The following is a 23,141-nucleotide window of genomic DNA, read 5'->3' as shown; positions in this document are numbered from 1 at the left end:
AGGAGAATTGTCTGTAATCTGTCAATCATGTGTTAAATAAACGCTGATTGGCCCAGGCAGGAATTGGAGTCAGGAAAACCAGACAGGAAGTAGAAATGATGCAATGAGAACAGGAGAATTCTGGGAAGGAGGAAGTTGATTCCAGCAACATGTGATCTGCCCTGCTGTGAAAGGTACTGAGGCACATGGCTAACATAGATCAGAATAATGGGTTAATATAAGTGATAAGAGCTAATAAGTAGCCTGACCTAATGGGCCAATCAGCTTTATAACTGATAGAGATCTCTGTGTGATTTTATTTGGGGCTTGCTGGCTGTGGGGTACCAGGCGGGACAGAAACCCCCAACAGGCCCAGCCCGCTCATGTTACATTAGATAGTCTCACCATAAAAAAAGATAAGTATGTGAGACAATACATATGCTCATTCCCTCAATCTAATCATTCTATAATTATAATACATATTTTAAAACAGCATGTTCTATCTCATCAATAAATGAATGGAATTTTGTCAACTAACAAACATTTTCAAAATATGAACTGCTTTAGCACTCTTAGATGAATCATGCAAATACATCTATCTGATCATTAAGACAGACACTGAACCAGTATATAATAATACGCTTTACACATAACTAGTTTCTAGATTCTGAACAAGCAATAAGCATATCAGCCATTACACATACATAAAATAGGTACATGAGAAACCTGCATTCACTTGTTATTATTTTCCAGTGACAGAATTAGCGCTTAAGGTGCAAAAGTAAAAAGGTTAATTTTAAGGAATAGGACTACACGCTGTCAGGATGACATCTGAGAACATTCAAGCCTATGCTGGAGCCGTGTATGCTAGCATCTCTCAGTATTTTGAGAAGATTCACAGGATAAAAGCTCAGCACAGAACTTTTGAGCCTAGCACATAAAAACCTCCCATCTTCTCTGGTTTTATGAAGTCCTCATCATCTGTTATTGTCAAGGGAAGAAAGGGGCTTCTTATGGGAAGAGAGGTGTAGGAAGAGGAAGAGCAGACTGATTTGACCTCAACAGCCCATGTTGTATAACCTTAGGGAGTGGTGGGGATGTCTGGGGATTTGCTGTTTTCATCAGGAGACGGTCTAGTAATCTGAATCGGGGCACTGGGAGTGTCTGAGTTCTAACATTGGACTGACGGGCAGTTCCATCACAGGGCCTAGGCAGGAACACACATTCTGCACTTCAGATTCCAATAACAAGGTAGCCATTGCTTTTACCTTGTCAGTTGTCCCTGCTGGAATTTCTCAAGGAGGTTCAAGCTAGTGTGTTCTAGACACCTAAGTTACTTAAGTTAGAAAGTGTAGGGATATTGCTTGGGGCATTTGTTTTTGAGTTGAGTGAGTGGGAGACACCAGTTTGAACTCAAGTCCATGTTCTCGTTTCAAGCACAGTATTAGTTATACTCTGAAAATTCAGTGAGTAGGCATGGCATTCAGGGGTTGGTCATCTGTGTTCCTGAACGTTTAGACACCTCTGAAAATCTGAAGCTAAATTGCTTTAAAATGATTTTAATGTAAAAATACTTCCACCCATCTTTGCTAGGAGGAGGCTAACATTGGCTTAGGCTTTGCTTTGACTCATTGGCCCCCTAAACAGTGGGGTCTTCTGGCTCAGAAGAAAGTGCTCAATCCTTGAGCTGGTAGCACATAATTCAATTGGTTTTTTTTTTTGTTTTGTTTTGTGTTTTTCTGTGCCGTTAAGTCCATCAAGAGCAGCGGATGAGATCCATTAAGGCAGCACTGCTTTCACCAATCCCAGTGGTCCCCAGTCCCACAGCAACAGAAATGGATTGGCCAGCTTCTGGCATTTTCATACTTGTTCTGAAAGGTCTCACAAACACACATGCACGCACGCATGCATGCACACCACCATCACCACACACACTCTAATATCCAAACATGTAAAACTTGAAGAGCTAAAAGTGAGATTTCCTAACTTGCGAAGGGTGTGAACTGGTAAGGAATCGTATAATTACCATGAAAAACAGCCCCAGGCAGGAAACAAAGGAAGATGGAGATTACGGGAATATCTGGGGAGAATCCATGAAGACTGGCTCTCAAGATGTCCTGAGAACTTCAGAAGGAAGGTCAGTTACAGCGGTGAGTCTGAAAACACAGTGCTTTGGATTTTCCTGGCAGAACCACCATGAAAGAGCCCAGTGTGTCTGCGGAGCATAAGCATTCCCTGCATTCCAGGGCCATCTGCTGACCCCAGTGCCCTCCCACCAGCCTCAGCGCAGGATCCAAGTGCTTCAGCTGCTGTTTCCCAGCTGGACGAGCAGCTTCTAGGCAGATGCAGTCCTGAAGCTGAGGAGAAGGCGTCCCAAGGAAAGAACCCGCGGTGTGGTTAAAGCTTTCTTCGTAACACTACGGAAGAGCAAATCTGCCCCAACACTCTGGGTTCTAACTCAGGTTGCCCGGGAATCAATGAAAAAGCTTTTCCTCCACCACTAGCAAAACTTTGTTTATTGGAACTTCAGTTGGTGAGGATACAGTCTGTTTCCTGTCTCCTAAGTGTATGAGGTGAAAGGCTTGATGGAAGAAATTCACTTATTTCTTTCTCGTTTTTGGATTTTTTTTCCCCTCCAATTTATATGTTTAGCTTGACAGTTTTAATACTGCTAGTTCATCTTTCATTTGCACACATTACAATTAGCTTTATATGTTTGAGTCAGATAAACATAGGATCAGCTATATGTGACCAACCATCAAGACTCCATTCCACAGTTCAATCTCTCAGTGTGTCTGTCTTTCCTTTTGATACATTTTAAAATGCCGTATAGTAACACCAGTGTGACAAGCAGCTTGGAGCTACCATAATCATAACCATCACTTGTTAGCTGGATGAATATAAAGATATTTTTTAATTCTCAGAACCCATTTTATCTTTTCTCAAATGGAATAAATCACATTTATTCATCAATGGCTATCTCACACAGTGTTAGAATAGAAATTAATAGAGGGAGACCATATTATGTTATACTGCCTGGCACACTGGCTATAAAATCCGTTTTGTAAGCTATTAAGTGTTATACAATTGTAAGATGTTATTATAAATAGCCCTAATAATTTTAAATTTGACTCACACTCTCTGCCACAAGTTGGCATTGCTGGGAGACTTGCTTGTCTGCCAAGTCTGAGAGAGCAGGCTTGATAGGGGAATCTTCAGTTCTCATCTGATCCCTGGGGCATGTGTTTGCCCTCTGTCCAGAGTTTGGCCGTTCCCCGACCTTCTCCCCTGGGAGTCTTTCCCTGGGCTTCTGAAAAGCTCCAACAAGCAGCCCGAGCAGAGTCGGAAGCTTAATTTCCTCAGGAACTACTGCATGGCTTCAGCCTCATTACAAACTATCTGTAAGAGATGTGGAAACTTCACGACCTTCCGTACATGTGGGAAACACGTTAGACAGGGAGGGGTTAGGGAAAATTTAATAATAATTGTAAAGCAGGCAAAAATCCTTGACGTTTGTAGAATCAAAGAGTTTTCCATTTCCCCCTGCGTTTGTGTCTCCAAGGCAACTTAGGGACAATTAAAACAAAATAAAAAGTATGTCTGGCCTGGTGGCAGTTGCCTGAACTTCCAGCTACATAGGAAGTTAATGCATGAGGATCACATGTTCAAAGTCTATTGAGACTGCAGAGTGAGTTTAAGACCAATCTTAGGAAAGTCAGTGAGATCCTATCTCAAAAGAAAATATGGCTGGGGGTTCAGCTTAGTGGTAGAGTGGTTCATTGACATGAACAGGATCCTGGGTCCAGTTCAGAGAATCACTATGAATAAATAAGTAAATAAAATATAAGGCATTCATGATATGAATAAAGATATCACCCTGAGGTTGAACTGTCTCTTAGGTGGTTGGGCTGGTTCTTAGCTCACACACCATGAACAAACAGTAACCAAAAAGCATAGACTGTGGGTCCTGTCAGTGTTCGGGTGTCCAAAAGCAGGAGAAAATTAGGGGAGGTGGTCATGTGTTACAAATAGGAAGGCTTTCTCTGAAGGCAGTAAACAAAAAGACCTAGCGCTGGGGGTTCCGCAGTCGGGTTTTGCAACTACAAATGTAGTGTGATAGTGTTGGTTTGCCTAGCATGCCAGATGCCTTGAGTTTGACCACAAAGGGAAACCTACAGAATCAGCTAGCCCAGGGGCTGGCCAGATGGCTCAGAGGTTGAGAGCACTGGCTGCTCTTCCAGGGGTCCTGAGTTCAATTACTTGGTGACTGAGAACCATCTGTAATGAGATCTGGTGGCCTCCTTTGGCATGCAGGCAGAACACTGCATATATAGCAAATAAATAAATCTTAAAAAAAGAACAACAACAAACAAAAGAATCAGCTAACCCAAACTCGTGGAAGATAACCTACTCCTGACTGAGTACAGGCGACAGTAGATGGCTTGGGCAGTATATAGGGTCACTGGCAGTGGGACCAGGATCTAACTCTAATGCATGAACTGACTTTGTAGAGCCCAGTCTCTACGGTAGAGATACCTTGCCTAGAGCGGGTGGGAGGTGGGGAAAGGGGGTTGGAGGAGGGACTGGGAGAAGAGGAGGAAGGGAACTGGGAAACTGCAAAAAATAATGGTTTTTGTTTTTTTTTTTTTAAATGAATCATCGTAGAATAGAACAAACAACAAAACAAAACAAAAACCTTTGAATCACCTCAGATCCAGTGCTTCTCATGATTTCTGTCATTTTTAAAAGCAACAGTTTCAATTTCATGGCTAAACATTCCTGTCCCACTGCTTTGCTGTGCTTTGTTTTTGAAATACTCCCTGAACTCTTCATAACTGTCCTAGGCCTTGGAGACAGCAAGTGGAACGGACAGGACTCCTGGCTTCGGAAAAGCGCGCTCCCTACGGAAAACAAGCAAGCAGTCTGTGAACTACATTTGTGGGAACCAGAGCTCTGCGTTCTAGGGTCTCAGGGCCTGAGTGCAGCTCAGGAACCACACGAAGGCTTTGCGGGCAGGCGGGGAGGGAGGAAGCGCGATGGATAATGGGCAGAGCAGATCAGAGTAGTTCAAATTCACTTCAAGAGGGCTCAAGTGGGGGTTCTGGAAGGAGATCCACAGAAAGCAGGAAGTGGGGTCAGAAACCTTGGCTAAAGGTTCAGACTGAAGGACAATGGAAGGTGTTAGGGAGTTTTAGACAGGGAATGACTTGGTGACATCTGTGTTCCTAAAAGGTTACTCTGGCTGTGCTGTAGAAGATGTGGGGGAGGGGGAGGGCAAGAGGCAAAAACAGAAGAGGAATTTCAGTCCATTGCTATCCATTGCTATCTGCAGCCCAGAGAGTGCAAGCAGCGCAGAGGCACAGGGGATCAGCCCGAAATAAATCAGGAATTCGGAGGCGCTTAGAGCAGAGAAACCAAGACCTATGCCTACACACCACCTCACTAGGAGAGAAGCAACACAAACACCTAAGCCCTAGTAAGTGGTGACTGAGGATGTGTGAGCCTCCGCTGGGGTGAAGAAACTGCAGACAGAGGAAGCAAGAAGCTGATCTTAGGCAGTTTGAGACACTTGGAGATTATCTGGGTGTTTTCATGGACCGTCATTCAGCTCAAAGATCTTAGCTGAGTAAGATAACACATTGGTGTCCATCCTGGACTTTTGGGATCCCTTACACTTACTGAAATTAAATACCATATGCCAAATCTCATAGAGATGGGGTCTATTTTACCATAAAGGACAGGGTCCATAGAAATGAGTTTTAGTTAGCAAATAGATATTGTATGTCTTATAACATAAATATTAAATATTATTTAAAATTAAATTCACATAATGTGTATCTTGTGCTGTCTTTTGTAGCTTCAGATAGATAAGAATGCCTGTAACAGAAACTGTCTTGAAATATGAACAGTTCTAGAAGTTACCAAGTTACTCCCTGAAATTTGATCCTAAAGTAGAAAGACAAGCAATGATATAGTCTCTTCACACCCCAAAGTATCAGCCACCAGTAGGACAGAAACCATCACCAAAATAGTCTCTAACAAGTGGGGTTTTCCTCTATGTAGTGTTAGGCGGGTTGTTCTATACACACAGGCGTTGGGAGAGCACCGCTACTACCTTTGCATGAGGAATGCACACGGAAAAGCCAAAACGAACATAGAAAGAGCGTTTGGAAAGAGGAGGGGACTGGTGGTCAGGAGAGGCAAAATAGGACCAAAGAATACTACGTACATATATGACAATGTCATCATGGAAACTAGAAAGTGCTTAAGAGCACTAATGGCTCTTGGAAAGGACCCAGGTTCAGTTCCCAGTACATGGTAGCTCACAAACATGTTAAAAAAAAAAATAAAGAAAATGTCACAATGAACTCCATCATGTGTGTAATATCTTCAAATAAAACTCAAAAAGTAAAGAAGCAAAACAATAAGCAGAATACTGGCCCTCTGGAAAGACTGGTACTACTGACTTCTGGCTGGACTGATGACCTCTGTCTCCCCGTCTCCTGGAGTCCCTATGTGTATCATGACACTTGCCTATACAATAGCCTTTTGGGCAACCTGACATGTGATAGATATACAGGGTAATGTTGGAGAGAAGCACACAGTGCTAGGTGATAATAAAGACCTTGTTGCTTGACCTCCAGAACTCACGTCAAATGTTCAACATTTGTGAGCCCTCAGCGCGAATAGGGCGCAGAGCTGAGAGCTATGAGAGCATGTGGTGAGCGCTACCTTCCTAAGCCATCAGGGAAGATTCTGTTGGGCTGCACCTCCGCCCCCACTCTCTGTCAAACAGTGTCCACTCTTGTTCTCTTCCTCTTCCCACCCCAGTGCCTTTCTGACTTGGCCCACATCTTCTTCTGTGCGGGGCTCTGGCTCCTCCCCTGGCGCCTGGCTGGGCTGCTCTCCACTGCTCTTGCCAGCTATCTACTCTCTTCTCCCTCAAGTCTCAACTCCTTGAGGGCAGAAACTGAATCGGTTTCTATTTCCCTGTCTGCAGTCCGAGCTTGCAGCACAGCCGTATCCCACAGCAAGCAGAGAGTGACTGTGTACGCAAGCAGCCAGGGACACTTTCAGGGAGAAACTAGAAGGGGGGAAAAACTTGAAAGAGAAAACTCAGTTTTTCCTTAACGAGTAAATGACATCATTATGAGACATTATATATCTTAGTGAATCAGAGAATCAAGCACAAAGAAAAATTGTCACCAAGGCAGTGATCTTTTTAAAATAAGGCATACTAATCTTGAAAAGGCTTTGTGGTCTTATACTATCATTGTTTCTAAATACAATGAACAAAAATATCAAGAAAAAATTCCAAAATAGAAAATGCTGACTCTTAGAACACATGTACAACTGGATTTTTTTTTTCTTGCTGTAAAAAAAAGTTCCAAGAAAATTTACATTATCCATCATATGTTAGTCAAAGCCAGGAATTGGTGGCAGTGTTTAATTACATGGCAGAATTTTAACAAATGGGTTTAAAGTTTGTAGAAATACTTCTAAGTAGATATTATGAAGTCTGGTGGACTGTGAGTTATGTTGTTAGAATCACATGGACTGACAGTAAATATACTAAGATGTTCTTCAGAGGAAGGTATTATCAAGAGACAAGTTTTTTTTCAATGATGTTGCCATATGGTAAGACATTTTAATGCTGACTCTTTGGTGTCACTTTCAGAGTCATTTATGGTGCACTCAAGTCTTGACAGAAGAAACTCATGGAAGGCTATATCTATTCTGGATCATTAAAATGAGGAAACTAAAAATATAAGGAGTGGTTTTCTAAGCATTTTCAGTACAATATAAACAGGAGTTTTCTATAGACCTAAGCCATTTGTCAAGGAATATTTTATTGACGGTGTTCAAATACAACACAGATGGAAATGACAGAGAATTAAGCATTTCAAAGGTCCTTTCAGACCTGAGTCTATTATCCTAAGAATATCAGTGCAATTATTTCATGGTCGCACATCATGTATGTTATAATATGCATGCATAGAACTCTTTTCCAGATCTGTGTTCAAAAGCCATCTCATTATAGAAATCATCTGAAATGAAATATTGTCCTCCCCAAACCTTACTTCCCCTATCTCTGTAGTCCTTCTGTTTGCTGTACTCTGTTGTCTATGTTTATGAATTCTAACATATGGTGTGTATTCAGTAATTTTCAAGACAATGAGCTTCATCTATCAGATAAAAAGGAAAAGAGTAAAACATAGTTCTCCTAATTTTACATAATTATTTACTCCTAAATCTTTGCGCTGACCAATGTGCCATGTGTCTAATGTGTCATTAATAATGAGTTTTGCTAAATTTATACACATTTTATTGTCTTAAAGGCAGTCTTTAGCATATTTGTGATTATTTGTATGTAAAATGTCACTGTTAATCACTGTTAAGCTGAATAATTCATTTTATTCACCAGATTTATATATCTATAATAGCTTGATGGCACCGCCAAAACTCAAATCCATCTTTTAATTAAAAAAGTATCATGTGTTCCACAAAAAAATGTGTTACTTGTTCAAAATAAGAAAGCCAATACTGTTAATTACCTTACCTGACCATCATTCAATGCAAATCACAACCACATTGAACCTCAGAAGTAGGAACAAATATTCTGTCTCTTCAAAACACAAAAGTAATTTTTAAAAGTTAGTTAATCATTTATAGTTTCTCTATTCTCTATCTGAATGTGTCCTTTGATTCTGAAGGCAGAACACTATGAGTTAAAAAAAAAAACATATTTAACTGACTCATTCATGCAAGAGTGGGGTTAGAGAACTCACACTCTTTGACTTCTGTTGCACGACCAAGCTACAGAAAGTGAGATTATGGAACAGTGGCAAAGAGACAGACACGTATCAACAGACCAGAATCGCCTAGACATCTGTTATTACATCAGTATCAGTTTCTTTTCCACAGTCATGCCAAGCAAAATACCAGAAAAGTCTTCTTGACAAATAGGTGTCTGTCTGTCTGTGTGTCTATTTGTCATCTATATCTATTCATCCATCAATCAAATCTATCTGTCTGTCTATCTATTTATCATCTATTTATCTATCTATCTATCATCTATCTATCTATCTATCTATCTATCTAACCTGTCTGTCTGTCTGTCATATCTATCTATCTCATCAATTTGTCTGTCTGTCTGTCTGTCTCTCTTCAGTCATCTATATCTATCAATCTATGTATATATACATCCATATATATGTATATCTTACTTTCTACACACATAAAAATTTGGTCAAAATGGGTTATAAACCTAAATCTAAAAAGCAATCTGAACTTTTGAGCAAAACACAGTAATAAATCTTTGCACAGTGGGATTAGAAATGAAGTTTTAACTATAAACACCAAGAAACAGCTGATAGAATAAAAGTTGATAAAGTGGACCTCATTTTCAAAAAAAATCACTCTTCTAAAAACACTAAAACGGAAATCAAAGAATGGGAGGAAATATATACAAATCACTTGTCTCTTTAAATATTTGTTTCTCAAATATATAAACAGCTCACAGCTTAGTAAAAAGGCAACTGAATATATAAATAAGCACAAAACTTGAGTATGTCATCAAGGGCAATGAGCACAGGAAAGTACACTCAACATCATTAGTAACTAGAAAGCTGAAGACCACCATTTTGTCCTCTCTGAAACGGCCGTGACCAGGAAAAGAAACAGTAATAGGCATTGAAAGGGAACTGGAGCTTTCCCCACGGTTGGGTATTCATGGCTGAGCCATGAATGGTTTGAACCTCCACTAAAAGTGAGTTTACCCTACAACCTAATGTTTCTTCTACAGAGGAATAAAATAGTATGAATATTCAAAGGCTTTCAGGAAAGTGTCATCGGCAGCATTCCTCACAGGCCACACCTATAAACAGCCCAAATAGTCACAGCAGCTTGGCTGAATGAATAAATATGATAAGTTGTGTATGTGTTGGCATATGCATATTTCTTTTTTTCTTTCTTTCTTTTTTTTTGGATTTTTTGAGACAGGATTTCTCCTTAGCTTTTTTTGGTTCCTGTCCTGGAACTAGCTCTTGTAGACCAGGCTAGCCTCGAACTCACAGAGATCCGCCTGCCTCTGCCTCCCGAGTGCTGGGATTAAAGGCGTGCGCCACCACCGCCCGGCTACATATGCATATTTCTATGCACACTTATCACTGCAGTTTTATACATCTGTATTCTCAAATAGCATGAAATTCTACAACTTCTATAGATAATATAGCACTGTCTCAAGAATGAATGCATATGTATAATTAAAAATTAATGTCTTTCTAGTTTTCAGCCCAGATACCATCTGGGTTGAAATTCTAGACCTTTCTACTTCTTAGCTTTTTTTTCCTAAACTAGTTATTCAACCTCTCAGGGGTCTACGCTTTTCAGATACGGACAATGATAATAATTCCTCATATGATTGTGGGATTAAATGATATAAAATATACAGAGTGTTGAGCTTTGGTTTGTCACAGTGTAAGTCTTTAATACATTGGAACAGTCCAGTTTCTACTCACATAGGAAGGAGAAGGCAGCCATTTGCTTACGTGGAGAGGATTCCTTCTGTCCTTCCAGCTGTCAGCCTTAAAGTGTTTCATTTACTCTCTCAGTTTCAAATTGCCAAAATCTGTAAATGAGGGTCAAACTGTAATTCTAAAGTACATACAACTAAGGGACCGTATGACAGGGTTTCACATACCACAAAGCATGCTAATTTATAAATTCCTATATTTTCATAGCTTCTGTCTTCATCATACCACCCGGGTTCATATTGAAAGAATCCGTTCATGGCTGCAATGTGTGCGAGAAGACATTTTCAAAACAAAGTTTACCCTCCAACGGTTGAGCACAGAGTAGGGAGAATCATGTCAACTCCTATCTGAAACACTCTGCCTGTCCTCACCAGCTATCAGGCTCAGCTAAATATGGCTCTGACCACTGTGTGAATAATCCCTGCTGGTTCTGAGACCTCCATCCACCACTGATGTGACATTCTTTGTGTTCAAATGTCTAGCTGACGTCTGATGCTTAAAACAGCCCATGCTTTCAGCCTCTCCACATTGTCAGAGGCCTGCATCACCTCTCTTAAAAGGCTCCGGAGGCCACTCCTCACGCCAGCTGCCGACTCGCCTGACACTTGCCTCCCGGGTCAGCCTCCGCTTGCCTTGAATGCCTGGTTCTTTAAGCTTTTGGGGTGTCTGACGAGGTTGGGACCATGTCTACATTTGGCTACAGAAGAGGACTTAGTAAATATGAATCCATCGATGAGGATGAACTTCTGGCCTCCCTCTCGGCTGAGGAGCTTAAGGAGCTTGAGAGGGAGCTGGAGGACATTGAACCAGACCGAACCCTTCCTGTGGGGATGAGGCAAAAGAGTCTGACGGAGAAAACCCCCACAGGGAACTTCAGCAGGGAGGCGCTGATGGCTTATTGGGAAAAGGAGTCCCAGAAACTTCTGGAGAAGGAACGGCTTGGGGAGTGTGGAAAGGTAGGCTTTGAAGACTGTGCCCTGGCTGTACCCATCCTCTTTACCCCACCCCCAACTCCAAAGCCAGACACCCCTGTTTTCTGAGAATACAGCTTCCTAGTGTTCATCACTTTAATTTTCTTATAGCCCAATTGCGTCCATTACTACACTATTTTCCAGGCCTTGGTCTTGGTGAGAGTAATTTTACTGATTAAAATGGGAACCTGGAAAGGAAACTGTTTCAGAGAGTATTGGTCTGAATGATTCATCAAATACTCTGAGGCGCTGATGTCGCGTAGCATGTTTCTGGTACAATTTTTCTTCAGTTCAGTACATTTATTTCTTGATACTTTAACAGCAATAATGGCAGCAGTAAAGGCAGCTTTATATTTCCAATGCCCAAGTTCAAAGCTATAGGACGAGCATGGAAATAAGAGTCAAGAGTCCTCTTTGCTCCTCCTGTTTGTCCTTAAGTTGTTAGAGTTTGTGCAGACAATTGTTCCTTCAAGGATTCTCATTCCATGTGTCCACTGAGAGAGTTCATTTTTTATTTCTTTTGTGAATAAGATTCTCCCCCTCCCTACTGAGATTCCAACAAGTTCTAGTGCTTTCTCCAAAGAGAACACATGCTTTTAGCATAGAATCTAAATGACAAAACTCACCAGGGATGTGCGCACAGATGCATCTATGACAATCTTCCTCCATGAAGGGGATTCGGAGACTAGAAAACACGCTTATGTTGGAGAGCTCAGGTCTAGGGAGCCCATGTGTGCTGCCCAGGCAAGAGTCATTTTGAATTTCCCAATGAGTCATCGCTGTAAGGAAGCTCAAAAGACTAACCCCTGGGAAAGTCATTATAGTGGCAGAATGCTATTATAGGCAAGAAACTTTGAGTTCATGGAAGAAAAAGAAAACAGACTACAAACAACTATTTAAAAGCCTGTACATGCCACTAAAATAACTGGCTCATGGTGGCCAGCTTGCCGCAGTTCTAACGTGGGAACTGTGGTGATCTTGGCGATAGCTGTGTGCACATTTGTAGCAAGATATGTGTGAGCTTAGCCCGTGTCAGTCATCGTCGGAAGGGCCGCTGGGACCAAGCCAGGATCTTCTAAGGCCACTGTGGCTGCAGTCACGAGAAACCAGAGGGAGAGACGAGGAGAGAACACTTATGACCAGTGGCGATCTGGGTTAGTCAATTCTTCCATGACCATCCTTTAAAAGTTGGATTTGATTGGTTTCTTTATTTGGTTTTGGTTTGTTTGTTTGTTTGGAATGCAAATAAGAGTCAATAGTCTGATGAAATAGAATGACGTCTTAACTATTTTTGCTAAAAAAAATTTTCTCCAAGCTGAGAATGCAACTATCCCTAAGAAGCCAGAACACAGAGGCACCCACAACAATAACAGGACAAAGGCATTTTAATGTCATAATGTTATGACAGCAGAGAGAACCATAGGGCAAAGTCTCCTGTCAGCTGTTGTTGACACCCACCTCATGCTGCCAAAGGTTTTGCTGATCCTGCCAATGGCTTATCGGTCCAATTAGAGAGGCTGTCTTTTTTTACGAACTTTGATTCCCTTCTCAGCTGATTCACTTTTCTCCCACTTCACAGTCCCAGCCAGCTGTCTCTGTAGTCACAAGGGTGCTGAGCAGAAGTGGGCTGACTGACAGAGGGAGTAAATCCAGTCCCCCCGCAGGGAAAACATCCAAGCAGCTGAGGGGAAAGGGGAGCAGATGCTTGTCTCAAAGACAATGGCACAAAGAGGTTCCATGAGAAGGAGCCAGGATCTGCATGAGATGGGGATGGTGAGGCTACTGGCTTTGTGAAGGTTTAGGAACAGTCTGTTTAGCACCTGTTGAGTGACAGCCTTTTTTCTATTCATCTAGGTTGACATAAATGTGTCCTACCTCAGCCCTAGGCACCCTAGACATGCAATGGTTTAGTTCTCTTCACTTGAGTAGTTGCCGGGGCTAAGGCACAAGGGCCAATGGTTTTTCTCACGTTATCTCATCTCATCTTACCTTTCTGCATTTGAGATCCAGGACCAGGAAAAGTTAAGGAACTTATGTGAGGGTAGCAGCTTGTCAGTCAAGTTGGGATTGAAACTAGAGACTCTTGGCATGAAGGTAGTTTTTCAGATGTGCCGCTGCCGGAGGAACATGGTCTAGTACTTCAAAAGGCACAAATTCTAAGTCTCTTCAGGCTCTGCAGATGGGAAACTATCAGGGTAGGCTCAACTAGCTGGGGTCTAGCAACCCCATCTGCAATTTAGGACACACGCTAACCTTAGGACTATAAGAGTCACACAATTACTTGAGACCCAGAAAGGCCAGAAGAACTGTCTAAAGTCAACCAGCTTTTGACATGGAGAACCAGGACCAGAGCTGAAAGCCAAGCCTCTTGCTTCCCTACAGCCATGATGGTGTTGTGGAGATAACCGGAAGAGGCTGGCTGTCTCCTGGCTGTTGTTCTGTTTACTCTCCATGTTCACCAGCATCTGCATTCCGTCTGCTCAGTCCTTCCCACCTCATCTCCCACCTTTTCCTGTGTCCACCTTTCCACCCCATTCCCCAAAGGAGCAGACCTAACTCCAAAGCAGCAGATGTAGGAAACCAGTGAGCCCTTCTCTCTGGTGTAGGACTGATTTATAAAGGAGCAGGGATCGCCCTGTGGGCCATTGGACCCTTCCCTCTCCCTTTGCCATATGTTCCCCTCCTGGGGTGATCAGCAATCTCGGACTGCCCTGGACTGCTTTAAAAAATTTCTGTATCTTGGTAAACCCCCAGGCTTGGGCAAATAGCCAGGGCACTTGGTCACCTTATGCCAGCTGACCTTATCAGTATTTCCTCTAGGTATGAGATGCTTGCTGTTAACCAGTGTCAACTGAGATCATACAGTAAATGAATGTTTACTGAGCCTCTCTAACATGCTAGGTACTGTGCTAGGTGAGAAAGCAACATGGGCCTACACACATTTCAAACAGTCTATGGAGAAAATGGCAAACAAGCAGTTAAAGTGTGGGCTGTAGCTTATTGGGAGAAGTGTCAATGCAGACATCTCAGGGACTCCAGGAAGGGTTAAAAGGCGGCCTCCTAGAAGAGAGATCAACAGACATTATGTAACAGCTCACGTTGCTAGAGAACTGACATGCTTTTCAGCTATATTTTGAAGGGGAAGGGCGTTTGTAGAGAGAGGCTAAAGATCTCAAAGTTGTTTTTATTTGCATTTCCCTGATCGCTCAGGAGGTTGAACATGACCTTAAGTGTCTTTTGGCCATTTGAACTTCTTTTGTTGAGAATTCTCTGTTCAGTTCAGTACCCCATTTTTTTAATTGGGTTAATTAGAATTTTAATGTCTAGTTTCTTGAGTTCTTTAAAGATCTTTAAGTGCTAAAGGAGATGAAAATTTGTGGTCGTATGAAAGGCAGCCTAGTCTGGATTTTGAGACAGTCCAAAAACACGAGGACACAGCACATACCCGTAGACAACTGATGGAGACCCCACTTTCGAGAACATACACAAAGCAAAGTGACTTCAGTTGGGATATCAGAACTCTGTCTAACTGGTCCATTGCCTGCTTTGCATTGAGTTACGACTCCTGTCCTTCCACCCCTTTGACAGACAGACAGACAGACAGACAGACACCCTCTCCCTTCTTCTCCTAATATATCAAGTAAACAGAGACTGGACAGGTCATCCCAGGCCATCACTTGGTGTCTGTCACTCCAAACAACTGTAGCTAACTGGAAGCTACTTTGTGACAACTGGGCAGACAAACCTGGAGACCAGAAGTGTTTTCCAAAGCTTCATCCTCATGCACATGCCACAGACAGCAGCACCCAAAGTGCTTCCAGTGTAGAGGATGGAAGAGGCTGTGGGGGAAGGAAGGGCCATGGGGCTTCGAACCAGACAAGGAGAAAGACTCACAAGAGAGTAAAACAGACACTCTCGGCATTTCCAAGGCTTTTTCTAATAAAAGAAGACAGGACAAAGAGAAAGCAGTCTTTGGGGAGTCTGCAGAGGGACTTGTGAACAGGAATGACAAAGCTAGAATCATATCCTGTTTACCTGAAATCCTTTTTCAAGGGACGAATGCTAATTACGTTTAAAGCGTTGGCTGGGCAAAGACCCGCTTTGAACTTTGCTGCCGCTGTCTGCTCCTGCGCACTGCTGGGTGGGATCTAGGGAGCCTAGCCTTCTGCAGGCGGTCATGCTTTACCATGGCATCCACCAGAGGTTTTGTTTACTGCTTGTTTTCCCAGAGAGCAGCTTTTGGTCTGCCCTGATCAGCGACTCTAGGGGAGTTTGTGCTGGGTGTCATCACACAACCGATAAATGCTGAAGCCGCAAACCGCATCTGCTTTCTCTACATGGAGACTAACAGGACAGAGGGCACTTGGCTTGGTCACATCTGTAATTGATGGAACATTAGGGGAATAAACACTCTTGCTTGGCTAGTGCTCCCAGCCCTGGGCCTTCTTTTTGAGGCAGAGTCCCACTAAATTACCTAGGCTGACCTTGAACTCTCTCTATGGTAGTAGACAAGCCTTGAACTCACTACCCTCTTGCTTCACTTCAACCTCCTAATTAGCCAAGATAACAGGTGAGTGCCAACAGGCCTGGTGAAATTTGATCATCAAGGGCAGGGAATTCATTGCCATATTGTTTATTTTTGTTGTATTGTTTGGTAAGAAATAGGAAAGGACAGGGTAATCCAGAGAGATTTGCAAAACTGGAACAAAATGAGTCGTGAAGTCAACATACTAAAATTTTTGTATTTTCTTATTTTATTTATGATGGCACATGCACAGGTCGAAAGACCAGGGGATTGAAGTCCATTGGGCTTATGCTGCAAGTACATTTATCTGTTGCAGTATCTTGCTATGCCTAAAATGTTGAAAAATTTATCCAGCATTTTCCATAGTTGAAGCTCTGACTTCTGTATTCAAACTAGGAAGATGATCACATATTCTTACTCAGTAAAAGCCCGCTCTTTTGTAGAAGATAAATGTTTACAGAAAAGCTGTTAGTGGTTATGCAACCAAACATTGACCTTGAGAGGTGAGAACCAAGGGCTTGCTAACCCTACTCTCCCCAGGACCTTTGAGGTACTTATGTTACTTTTGTAAACTCATAAATGTGCTTGCAGGGAAACCTTAATGGTGTCAATACACTCCTTAGGTTGCAGAGGAAGACAAGGAAGAGAGTGAAGAAGAACTAATCTTCACAGAAAGCAACAGCGAAGTCTCTGAGGAAGTGTGTACGGAAGAGGAGGAGGGGCAGGAGGAGTCTCAGGAGGAAGAGGAAGAGGAGGAAGAGGAGGAAGAAGACAGTGAGGAAGAGGAAGCTACAATTGAAGCCACAAAACACATTAACGGAACTGTAAACTACAGTAGCGCTAATTCAGATAACTCCAAGCCAAAGACATTTAAAAGTCAAATAGAAAACATAAATTTAACCAATAGCAACGGTGGAAGGACACAGAGGAACACAGAGTCGCCTGCCTCCATTCACCCTTGTGGAAATCCCACCGTTATTGAGGATGCCCTGGAAAAGATTAAAAACAATGACCCTGACACAACAGAAGTCAATCTGAACAATATCGAGAACATCACCACACAGACCCTGTCCCGCTTTGCCGAAGCGCTCAAGGAGAACACAGTCGTGAAGACGCTCAGTCTGGCCAACACGCACGCGGATGACGCGGCGGCCATTGCCATCGCAGACATGCTCAAGATGAATGAGCACATCACCAGTGTCAACGTGGAGTCCAACTTCATCACGGGCAAGGGGATCCTGGCCATCATGAGAGCCCTGCAGCACAACACGGTGCTCACCGAGCTGCGCTTCCACAACCAGAGGCACATCATGGGCTCCCAGGTGGAGATGGAGATTGTCAAGCTGCTCAAGGAGAACACCACGCTGCTGAGGCTGGGCTACCATTTTGAGCTCCCAGGACCAAGAATGAGTATGACGAGTATTTTAACAAGGAATATGGATAAGCAGAGGCAAAAGCGCATGCAGGAGCAGAAACAGCAAGAGGGGTACGACGGAGGAGCCGCTCTTAGGACCAAAGTCTGGCAAAGAGGGACGCCAGGCTCTTCTCCGTATGCCTCTCCAAGGCAGTCTCCCTGGTCATCTCCCAAAGTCTCCAAGAAAGTCCACACTGGGAGAAGCAGACCTCCATCTCCGGTAGCCCCTCCCCCTCCTCCTCCTCCTCTTCCTCCCCACATGCTGCCTCCTCCCCCTCCTCCCCCTCCTCCTCCACTCCCAGAGAAAAAGCTCATCACCCGAAATATTGCAGAAGTCATCAAACAACAGGAAAATGCCCAGCGGGCCCTACAAAATGGACAGCGGAAGAAAAAAGGGAAGAAGGTTAAGAAGCAGCCAAACAACATCTTAAAGGAAATAAAGAATTCTCTGAGGTCAGTGCAAGAGAAGAAAATGGAAGACAGCTCCCGCCCATCTACCCCACAGAGATCAGCTCATGAGAACCTCATGGAAGCCATCCGGGGGAGCAGCATAAGACAGCTCCGGAGGGTAAGTCACCCCAGAACTAACCTTAAGGTGAAATTGATTCCATGAATCAGTCTCCACGGATGGATGCTATCAAAACCACCTCTCCAAATTCTTACGAGTCTTTTAATATTTGTGCATGTGAGAGCAGGCACACCAAGTGTGTCAGTCGGCATTAGGGGTGGGTACATTGAGTGAGAGAGTGAACACATTTCCATTCGTGCCAACTTATTATCTCAGCCGGGATCATTTTATGACACTCCAACATATAAAAATTCAATTTTCCCAATTAAAAAAAAAGTTTTATCAGCATTCTGAATTACACTTCTTAGAATTTTCACCCCAAAACTGCAAAGGATTTACTACCAAATTTATAAATGTGGGTGATCACCACTCGGTAATCATAATCTATATTCAAATTCCCCTCAGGGTAAAGTGCTAAAGGTAGACCCTACAGGTGGTGGCGGTGACTTTGGTGATGATGGTGATTTACTAGAACACTCAAGTTGCTTGATTGAAAGGCCACGCCCTGTCTTTGTAGGTGGAAGTTCCAGAGGCTCTGAGATAAACCCGTCTGTAGAAGAGGACCCGGAACTGTATAGTGGTGTGACCTGAGGTGCCTTGCAAGCTGCTTCCAAAGTGCCTTCTTTAATTTGAAATGTTCCCGACTTCAACAATAGTGTCACTGTGGAATTCCAAAGGGAATTTTAAAAAGCAATCAGCACGTTTCTTCTGTAAATATGAAAATAACTTTTTTTAATGTCATAAGATTTATGCGGGCAGAGGCCAGGAAGATTTCTTTGCAGCTCTGGTGTCTCAGTGACTGACTGCAAATCACTTAAAGAAATGTGCTATTATTTTTGTAACCCCAATAACCTTAGATTAAATTTTTTCTTTTTTTTTTTAAAGAGAAACTATTATTTTTCTGAGTTAATACATCTGCTGGCTATGTATGTAATATTGCTAAATATTAAAATCATTACGTTCTCACACCAAAAGGGTTCATGCTCTTAGCATTTGCTTTCTTTCTTCATGCCCAAGAAATTCTAGCCAGTTCTCTTTCCAGAAGATAAACCTAAAGAACTTTCGATGAAGATGATCATATAATTCTCAGGATTATTTCTTTCACTCATCCCATCTCTTAGAAAGAATAACTGGAACCAAAGAAGATTCCAGAGACTATGTTTAGCAGGCGGTAGATGAGGGTCATTCTCTGGACTAAGTTATTTTGTGCATATTTCACCGCATGAAGAGGGGCTCTCTCCATGGGACAGGCGAGAAATGGAGGAGCAGCGGCTAATGCGAAGCTGGGCATCACTGGCCGCAAAGCCTAGGTTGCTGTGCACTGCTGCTCACTGCTCTTACCCAGATGCTAGTCTCCCGATGGCCTTCATTCCCAGACAGCCAGTGTAAACTGCTGTTCCCTGTGGGCGTGTCTTCACTATTTTCACCCTTTCCACTATTGTGCAAAATCATGTTTTACGTAAGGTTGATGGTGTGCGTATGCTTCTGTTCCTGTTAACTCAGAACAGAAAGTCAGACCTTCATTTTTCCTGACCTTTGCTTGCAAGAGACAGGTTCTGGTACACCTAGGGTAAGGAGCGAGAGGGAAGAGACAGAGGAGAAAAGGGTCCTGATAAACAACATCATTAGTAAGACCATACAGAACTTCCCAAAGGAGGAGGGGACAGCTGATAGCATTTGTGTTACCTGGAAATGCTTAGCTGTGGAGGCTAAGTCTTCTCCCCAGAATCCAGGGACTAAACGACAAGTTTCCGCAGTACACTGAAAAAGCCTGTCTTGCTGGATCTCTGTGAACCTTAGGAGAATGCAGAAGGACTTAGGAGGCATGCCACAGAAGTGGGATGTAGAGACATAGGCCCTCACAAAACAGTATATTACAAGATTCAGAATAAAGACAAGTATGACGTAGTTAGGCATCCAGTGAGCACATTCATTCTCAACGAAAAGCACTGTAGAACATGTTCTATCAGGGTCCAGAGCTGCAAATAGGCAGGGCATTATGACAGCCGTCACTCACCAGCCCGAGAACTCACAAAAGCTGGGGTCAAAGCCTATTAGCTCATCTCCTATAAAAAGCATCCAGCTCCCTGAGGGAAAGACTGCCCAAGACCAGATGAAGTGTTTCAGTGGTGATTTACATGTGCACATCGCTCTCTGAAAATACACCTCATCCTGATTCAAAACGGGGCCAAAAACACCGAGGCTCACTCTGCTTCCCAGGCAGTACTCCACGGTCACAGGTGCTAAATGACTCTATGTCAGCAAGATCCTGACTTACCACCCGCCCTGAGATACTTACTACAGAGGAGTGAGAGGAGGCAGTAGGGACACCTGCCATGTCTACGCTGAGATGATTCAAAGACTGGAGTAAATCAGTATGTTCTTGTAAAGATTTCCTAAGAACTTCCTTTCTTGAATAAGCCTTTTCAGGAAGTGTGTGCGTGCGTGCGTGTGTGTAAAAGTAACACCATCTTTTCCTTCTATGAGGGTCTTAAGGCAGACTTTCATTTCCATTAATCACCAGATAACATGATATAAAGGCAAGTATTGTTCTGAAACTTAGAACAATGGCACCGAGATCGATGCATGTGATTTCCATGAATATTTTCCAAGTGCTCACTACATATCTGAACATTCTTCCAAACACCGAGTTAGGAAGCAAGGAACTAGAACCTGGTCCTGACGTAACCTGTATTCGAGTGTCAGGAGGCACTAACAGCATTCCTCATAGACTGTGCACTTATGTACCCAACAGTTCCAAGCATGAGCTATCCTGCTCTGTGCTGGGGATATCAAGGAATCAGAAATACCCTCCACATCAACTGTGGAAATGCCAAGGACATCAACTCTTTCAGGAGCCTCAAGCACTTCTTGAACTTATTCAAAAGCAGGCATTGGATGGCTTTTGTTGGTGAGCCACATGTTACCACAGACCCTTACCTAAGACAGACCAGACAGAAGGGCAGCCTCTCAGATAGGATGACAATATGGATTTTTAAATACAAATGTGACCAGACTTAAAACACACACACACACACCAATGAAAAACCAAAACCAAACCCAAAAGTGCCCACAAACGTTCAATGATGTGGGATGTTATTTCAGTTTGACGATTGTACACACAGTGGCCTGAAATCAAGATTTAATGTTATTCTGTAAAACAACAACTTGATAAAAAGTTAAGTGTTTAAATAGGTTTTCCCAACTTAAACTTTTAAGGCCACGGGGAATGGTTCAGTCAGGAATGTGGTTTGGAACTCAGAGCCTGCATAAAAAGTCTACTGTGGGCATCCCAGCACTGAGGGTCAAGAACAGGTCCTGAACCAGCAAGCTCCAGTTTGCTTTCAGGAAGACATTCACAAACAGGCAGGGAATCCAGAGAGAAACCTACCTGTTTGGGTTGTTCCAGAGCTTTTGTAGTAGCTCAGTCGTTCACGGTGGAGGTTAGAAAGGTGTACCTTCTGTAGAAGGAACACAGCATAGCCACGTCTTGGCACTGTGACTGAGCTGAACACAGGCTAGCTGTGTTCAATTCACATATTCAAAGTTGTTATATGGTTGAAAAGGATCACAGCTGAAATATGAGGACGTAGGACTTGTCCCAAAGTCCCAAACAGGAAAAAGCCTATTGACCGGGTCCCATCCCTCCTCCCCCCTCCTCCACATTGTGTTCCATCTACCTCCTCCCATCTCCCCCTCTCTTCTCCATCCCTGGGTTTTCAAGAGAGTGCGGCTAGGGAGCAGCCAGGTGAGCAATGCCCTGCGCATGTTTCAGGGCCCTTTTCTGGGAGCACCCTGCTTCCATGTATAGTCCAGAGCAATGGTCAGTAGGTTCCCCTGACCATAGCTGCGAGAGGCTCTAATTTTCAATTGGAAAATGAAAGTCTTGTTCTCAAAAGAAGTCTTCCTGAGGTAAGTAACCATAATCTTTAAAGCCTTATGTTTTTAAGTCATTAAATAAATTTGTATCTAGGACTGAGACTTTTGACACTGGCTCTTCTGCACTGATTTTTAGAAGTAGCTTGTTCCCAACTGAAACACTGTAATTAGCTGGAGTATAATTATCAAAAGTTAAATGTTTGTTAACAACATAACATTTTGGAGTCATATATTTAAGTTTTAAAAATTAGGCACCCAACTGAAAAGCATTCCAATCCACTCTCATCAGAGTAAGCAGTTATTGGCATGAGTACTAACTTTCTCTTCCTGAATGAAATCTGATGATCCATTACTCACTGTTACATAAACAGCAAATGTCTAGAGTTACTTTAGGTTATAATTGTACAGGTTGTTTTCTGTAAGTTTATAAAAAAAATCCTCATCCAAGATAGGGCTTGGAGTGCCATTACCCAAGATTAAAAACCAATATAATAATAATAATAATAATAATAATAATAACGCAATAAAAAATAACAAGACCAGAAGATTCAACTAGTAGCCCAAAATTGTCCTTGACTTAGATGGAGAGTTGGAAAATAAATTATGCTAAAAGAGAAAAATCAGAGGAAAACACATCTGTTTATACCTATTTGTGAATATCTTCCTAGAAGTTGCTTTAGCCTTCTACAACTTCTGGGTTTTTTTTTTCAAAACACCACAGTTGGGAGGTGTTCTGGCTCTAGAGACAGCGGACAACAGGAAACCACTCAGGAGAATCCAGGCGCAAGTATTTCTTTTCTGGTGACTCTTTCCAGACACTCAGAACACTAGACTGTAATATTAAACCGTCAGAATTTGGGATGGATTAAAGTCATTTTCCTACAGAGGGTGTGCCTATGTCCCTAGTAAAAACTGCTTTATGAAATATGACTTTTAAAAAAAGCAACAAAAACAACAAAAAAGCAAATCAAAAAAGAAACAAACAAACAAACAAAAAAACGAAGCAAAATCAAGTCATTGTTGGTCAAAACAAAGAGATGAAACCAAAGCAAACCTCTATGTAAAAAGTGGACTTTAGTTGCTAAAATATATGGAATGGGTAAAGACATTCTTGACATATATTGTCAGGGTTTATTTTAAATTCACAAGAAAGATTCTGCAGTAATTCTAAATAAATTCTTTTTTAAAATAATTTTTATGGTTTATTTAACTTTATTATGTGCATTGGTGTGAAAGTGTCAGATCCCCTACAACTGGATCTTCAAACAGT

The 23,141-nt window shown here is 42.5% G+C and overlaps 1 protein-coding gene across 1 annotated transcript; it reads left to right on the top strand.

The window, feature by feature from the left end:
- The first annotated feature begins 11,118 nt into the window (after positions 1 to 11,118).
- On the top strand, positions 11,119 to 18,952 carry Lmod2 (leiomodin 2). The gene is made up of 3 exons (XM_057781660.1): positions 11,119 to 11,470; positions 16,634 to 17,992; positions 18,510 to 18,952. The coding sequence occupies exons 1-3, from the start codon at positions 11,198 to 11,200 to the stop codon at positions 18,534 to 18,536; spliced, it is 1,659 nt and encodes a 552-aa protein (XP_057637643.1). The 5' UTR covers positions 11,119 to 11,197; the 3' UTR covers positions 18,537 to 18,952.
- Positions 18,953 to 23,141: the final 4,189 nt, after the last annotated feature.

This window comes from Chionomys nivalis, chromosome 1, assembly GCF_950005125.1.
Source record: "Chionomys nivalis chromosome 1, mChiNiv1.1, whole genome shotgun sequence".
Lineage (NCBI taxonomy): Eukaryota > Metazoa > Chordata > Mammalia > Rodentia > Cricetidae > Chionomys > Chionomys nivalis.
The sequence above is the reverse complement of the archived record's forward strand: the minus strand, read 5'-3'. Positions and strand labels throughout refer to the sequence as shown.

Coding starts and splice junctions, on each gene's coding strand:
- Lmod2 (XM_057781660.1), top strand. CDS start 11,198: ATGTCTACATTTGGCTACAGAAGAGGACTTAGTAAATATGAATCCATC. Junction 11,471..16,633: donor GGCTTGGGGAGTGTGGAAAG/GTAGGCTTTGAA, acceptor TACACTCCTTAG/GTTGCAGAGGAAGACAAGGA. Junction 17,993..18,509: donor GCATAAGACAGCTCCGGAGG/GTAAGTCACCCC, acceptor CTGTCTTTGTAG/GTGGAAGTTCCAGAGGCTCT.